At 46.7% G+C, this 6,173-nt stretch overlaps 1 protein-coding gene across 3 annotated transcripts in view; it reads left to right on the plus strand.

Annotated features, from left to right (window-relative positions):
• The window catches only part of LOC112263000 (E3 ubiquitin-protein ligase DTX1), a 63,966-nt gene extending 59,006 nt beyond the window's left edge, over positions 1-4,960 (plus strand). For 2 of the 3 annotated variants that reach the window (XM_024438936.2, XM_024438935.2), the window contains exons 8-10: positions 79-240; positions 2,146-2,235; positions 2,374-4,960. In XM_024438936.2, coding sequence (XP_024294704.1) covers positions 79-240; positions 2,146-2,235; positions 2,374-2,598 — 477 coding nt within the window. In that variant the 3' untranslated portion in view covers positions 2,599-4,960. Of the gene's footprint in view, positions 1-78; positions 241-318; positions 1,131-2,145; positions 2,236-2,373 lie in introns of those variants that run through there. The other variant, XM_024438937.2, reaches the window with a different exon arrangement.
• The last annotated feature ends 1,213 nt before the right edge of the window (positions 4,961-6,173 follow it).

Below are 6,173 nucleotides of genomic sequence, written 5' to 3' on the forward strand. Positions count from 1 at the left end.
GAAGTCACTCTAGATTAGATTCCATTTGTTTGATCAGATTAGTTATGAATATTGAACATTGAATGTGTCCCTGTCCAGGATGGCAGTCTGCAGTGCCCCACCTGTAAGGCTATCTATGGGGAGAAGACAGGCACACAGCCCCCTGGGAAGATGGACTACCATGTCATCCCCCATTGCCTGCCTGGCTACCTGGAGGCCAAGACCATCCGCATCGTCTATGACATTCCTGCTGGCATACAGGTAAGCACGACTCACGACGTGCCACAATTATATCCGCCACACTCCCACGTCCACTCATCCACTGGCTCTCCTTCCTAGGTCTATTTCCTTCCATCTATGTTGGTATAAGACTGCTGTGTCTGACATGAGGATGCTTCAGAGGGTATTTGACTACGTGCTTAGTGTTGCTGAGGGGGTTGAAGTGTCCCAAAGCCGCGTGACTGCATCTTTGTAAAGAGAGAGAGAACGATTCACCTCCTCTCTTTGCAGTGGGCGGGGGCGGTCGAGAGGAGGGAAGATGGCTGCATATTTCATCCTGACTGCAGAGCGGAGCTTTAGTAGAGTCAATGACCTTTATTTTCAGAAGAGCAGACTTAGCCTCAGTCTGTCCTCTGCCCTCCACACTGCATCAGCACATCACACCACAGCCCACTCACAGTGCCCCATCACACCACAGCCCACTCACAGTGCCCCATCACACCACAGCCCACTCACAGTGCCCCATCACACCACAGCCCACTCACAGTGCCCCATCACACCACAGCCCACTCACAGTGCCCCATCACACCACAGCCCACTCACAGTGCCCCATCACACCACAGCCCACTCACAGTGCCCCATCACACCACAGCCCACTCACAGTGCCCCATCACACCACAGCCCACTCACAGTGCCCCATCACACCACAGCCTACTCACAGTGCCCCATCACACCACAGCCCACTCACAGTGCCCCATCACACCACAGCCTACTCACAGTGCCCCATCACACCACAGCCTACTCACAGTGCCCCATCTTACCACAGCCCACTCACAGTGCCCCATCTCACCACAGCCCACTCACAGTGCCCCATCACACCACAGCCCACTCACAGTGCCCCATCACACCACAGCCCACTCACAGTGCCCCATCCCCATCACCACAGCCCACTCACAGTGCCCCATCTCACCACAGCCCACTCACAGTGCCCCATCACACCACAGCCCACTCACAGTGCCCCATCACACTCACAGCCCACTACAGCCCACTCACAGTGCCCCATCTCACCACAGCCCACTCACAGTGCCCCATCACACCACAGCCCACTCACAGTGCCCCATCACACCACAGCCCACTCACAGTGCCCCATCTCACCACAGCCCACTCACAGTGCCCCATCACACCACAGCCCACTCACAGTGCCCCATCACACCACAGCCCACTCACAGTGCCCCATCACACCACAGCCCACTCACAGTGCCCCATCACGCCACAGCCCACTCACAGTGCCCCATCACGTCACAGCCCACTCACAGTGCCCCATCACGCCACAGCCCACTCACAGTGCCCCATCACGCCACAGCCCACTCACAGTGCCCCATCACGCCACAGCCCACTCACAGTGCCCCATCACACCACAGCCCACTCACAGTGCCCCATCACACCACAGCCCACTCACAGTGCCCCATCACACCACAGCCCACTCACAGTGCCCCATCACACCACAGCCCACTCACAGTGCCCCATCACACCACAGCCCACTCACAGTGCCCCATCACACCACTGACTCTCCTCACTTCCCCCTTGAAACACATCTTCACTGACAGCTGTACTCTGTGGAAGAAAGTCATGAAATAGTAATGATACAGTGCATTATGATGTAGAGTGGAGTACAATGACTACGGTGTGTCATGTCAACACATATCACCTGCATCACAGAGCATGGCAGTTACTTGTTTGCTATACAACTAGTATAAAGAATATGTTTCTTAATGATAAGTAAAAAGGTTTTGGCAGTGCCCCCCAAAATGAATGATTTGATAGAGTCAAATAAACTAGTATGACCATTAGTATAAAAGTTCATCCCAGGGGCACATTTGACATTTCCCTCTGACTGAATGTTAAGAGAAAGAGAGGGGTTGTTTTTGTTTTTGTCCTTTTCACCAGGCCACAGAGCATCCCAACCCAGGGAAGAAGTTCAGCGCTAGAGGCTTCCCACGGCACTGCTACCTCCCAGACAATGACAAGGGCAGGAAGGTGAGACGTACATGACTGTCTGTGTGTATATGGGAAGGACATGTTTTCCAAAATACATTATGCAGAGACGGTGACTGCACTGTAAGCTGCTGCTGTACCTACAAGGCTCTCATCCTCTGTCTGTCTGTCTGTCCCCAGGTCCTGAAGCTTCTGATCATGGCGTGGGACCGCCGCCTGATCTTCACCATCGACACGTCCAGCACCACCGGCGAGTCAGACACGGTGGTGTGGAACGAGATCCACCACAAGACAGAGTTTGGCTCCAACCTGACAGGGCACGGCTACCCAGACCCAAACTACCTAGACAACGTCCTGACAGAGCTGTCAGCCCAGGGGGTCGTGGAGGACAACCTGAAGGACTGAGGGGGGAAGAGAGGCCACTGAGGACCACCACCCATACTCCTCTCTGACATAGAGTGGGCCTCTGCATGAAGAGGCAACATGCAGCCAAGATAACTATATTTTACTCCCACACCCAAAACAGACCTAAAGACCCTCAGATTCTGTGTGTGGCCATGAGAGCGGAGGAAATATAGCAAATGACATGATAACATCACGATTGTGTTATACTGTTATTTGCATTTACCTAAACATAACTGTAAAACCTTTCTGACTACTGTCTCTTTGTCAATGCCTTGAGCAGGTGTATGTTTGGCAAAATTTCAACCTGATAGGGTAAAGGAACGTAAAGACAGGATTTTAATGAAAACTGATCTCAATGTGTATTGGTGGTTGTGGGGTTTAGACATTGATGATCAACTGATCATTGATTCCTCTGAGACTGTATTTTGAACTTCCTCTTTTGTACTGAAGAAGATTTAAGACTGTGACATCGTAGCATTGAAAGAGATGTCTGTTTATACTCACCACCAAACCATGTGGCCCAGAATTTGATATTGCATTTTAATGTTGACTGCACACCTGGAATTTTTGCAGAGACAGTTGGCTCGGGCTCTGAAGGCTTCAGATGTCTGTCCCGGTTTGTTCTAGTTTTATCAGATGTGTATTTTTTAATGAGTAGGGAAGTGATTTCTCAAATTGTAGTTGGTATTTGTGTGGAAATCTTCAGGATAATTTTTATATGCAGAATTGTAAAAGCGTGAGTGCTTTCCCAGTCCAATTCACACCAAATCTACACAGTTCAGCTTGTTATGATATGCTAATGAGGTTGATAGTGAGAGTCTTTTGAAAGTGAGGCCTTTTGCTTTAGTTTTAGCTTGGTGATTTTCTGCAACAAAACTGTCTGTAGATCTGAGTGGACAGTCACGGTGATGTGATTCTCAGGAAGGAGAGAGGGCATCTCTGATTGGCTACACAAGGCTGTTTCACAAAGGTTTGGCTCCACTGGCCTTTGAGCCTGTTGAAGGTTCACATGCACCTTCTGACAGAGAGACAGTCAGTTGATCTGAAGATTCAGCTGTCTCACAGTAGATGTATATTCTAACAGGGGTGCCAACCTGGGGAGGCCTTTGGAAGTTAACCTGATATAGATCCATACACAAGCATCTTACCGATCAGTTAGATGATTGTTAAAAAAATGTATGCTTCTGTAAGTTAAGATCTGAGGCAGTCGAGCAAGCCTCGCTCCACTCCAAGGTTAACCTCATTCGTTTTGTTGAAACACTGGTGACGTTGACCTCTGTGAATAAGCCTGTCTTAGAGGAGGCATTGGAATGATCTATCACGCTCGCATCACATGTGCTTGCCTACTTGCGTGTGTGTTTGAATGTGTGTTAGTGTGTGTGTGTGCTGTGGTGTTAATACACTCTCTGGCTTTCTAAGGGCTTTATTTAATCCGTATTGCGGTAGTTCAGCATTACAGCGTGATTGAAATTTAAAGACAATGTTCCCGCTTCAGCAGAGACTGCATTCATGGTAAACTCAATCGGAAATGACTTATACATTTCCATGGCGCAATCTGGAACGCCTCAGTCCTTGAACAGAGGAGCAGAACATGCTTCGCAGAGAGCGATGTCCTCTTCAAAGAATGACTCTCTCCTCTGATCCATCATAGAGTAGAGTAGGCAGAGCCCCCCCACACACACACACACACACACACTGTGATGTATGAGCCTCTGGTGTTCCTCCTGTTGGGCTGGTTGCATGATAAGCCTCTGCTGCAGACAACACCTACCCTATACTGTCTGATTCCTCTGAAGGCTCTTAGGTCTGATACTGATGTACGGGCAGCAGCTGCGTTTCCCCTTCCCTCAGCAGCTAGAGGAGCTCATTTTACAGTAGGATCACTCAGAATGTTGTTCTATAAAGTACAGTATGTGAAGCTGATGTTGCATTGGGAATTTCCACTCCCTTTGCTCCCTCCTCTCTCCCTTCCCACAGATTATTTGCTCATAAGCTAAAGAGTTCTTGAAGATTTGAGTTATTTTCCAAAAAGAAAAGTTATCCTTTAAGCTGAATAATTCTCTCCTCCAGTTGGATCTGACCAATTTAAATGAGTGGGGATGTTGGTATAATCTAGAAGAGATTCATGTTGAGGTTTTATGGTGTCCCACCCACGTCACGGGTTTTGATCCTTGAAATGCTTTTGAATATCTTGGACTGAATCATAGTCTTCCGTAGCACTTTGAGGCAGCAGTTTTCTTTAATTGATCCTTTCATTTTAGGAAGATGTCTTGAAATGTATTCAAATTCAGCTGTTTTTTACGTTTATGTTTATAAACTTGTCTTGTATTGCTTCAAAAATATACGTATATATATATATCTATACATTTGCAGATGTGATCTACCTTTAAATGTACATGTATGCTCAATTTGAGTCATATGGTGTAAGTTTAATTTATTTTTATACTCTTCTATTTATGAAAATATACACTCACATTTACCCGTCCACATCACTATACACACAGGCACATATTAAAATGAATACAGTGCCTTCAGGAAGTATTCGGACCCCTTGACTTTTTCCACTGTGTTACGTTACAGCCTTATTCCAAAATTGATGAAAACAAACATTTCCTTCCTTTCTCTTAACACAATACCCCATAATGACAAAGCAAAAACAGTTTTTGCTAATTCATTAAAAATAAAGAAAAAGGAAATATCACATTTTACATAAGTATTCAGACCCTTTACTCAGTACTTTGTTGAACCACCTTTGGCAGCGATTACAGCGTCAAGTCTTCTTGGGTATGACGCTACAAGCTTGGGGCAACTGTATTTGGGGAGTTTCTCACATTCTTCTCTACAGATCCTCTCAACCTCTGTCAGGTTGGATGGGGGGGGGGTGGACATTCAGAGATTTGTCCCAAAACCACTCCTGTGTTGTCTTGGCTGTGTGCTTAGGGTTGTTGTCCTTTTGGAAGGTGGCCACTGTGTTCTTGGGGACCTTCAATGCTGCAGAAATGTTTTGGTACCCTTCCCCAGATCTGTGCCTCGACACAATCCTGTCTTAGAGCTCTACGGACAATTACTTCGACCTCATGGCTTGGTTTTTGCTCTGACATGCACTAACAACTGTGGGACCTTATATAGACGGGTGTGTGCCTTTCCAAATCATGTCCAATCAATTGAATTTACCACAGGTGGACTCCAATCAAGTTGTAGAAATATCTCAAGGAGGATCAATGGAAACAGGATGCACCAGAGCTCAATTTCAAGTCTCATAGCCAAGGTTCTGAATACTTATGTAAATAAGGTATTTAAAAAATATATATATAATTTCAAAAAATGTCTAAAAACCTGTTTTCACTTTGTCATTATGTGGTGCTGAGGATTTTTCTTTCTTTGATCCAATTTAGAATAAGGCTGTAGCGTAACAGAATGTGGGAAAAGTCAAGGGGTCTGAATACTTTCCCAAAGCCCTGTATGTCAAATCTGGCATATGTGATCTGCCAGTATGTCAGGGACTGTTGAAATATGTCTGCCATGTTATGAGCATCTTATATTAGCAGTAGTCTTAGAATTTGCTGCTGTCGTCA

Source organism: Oncorhynchus tshawytscha, linkage group LG12, assembly GCF_018296145.1.
Source record: "Oncorhynchus tshawytscha isolate Ot180627B linkage group LG12, Otsh_v2.0, whole genome shotgun sequence".
NCBI classification, from domain to species: domain Eukaryota; kingdom Metazoa; phylum Chordata; class Actinopteri; order Salmoniformes; family Salmonidae; genus Oncorhynchus; species Oncorhynchus tshawytscha.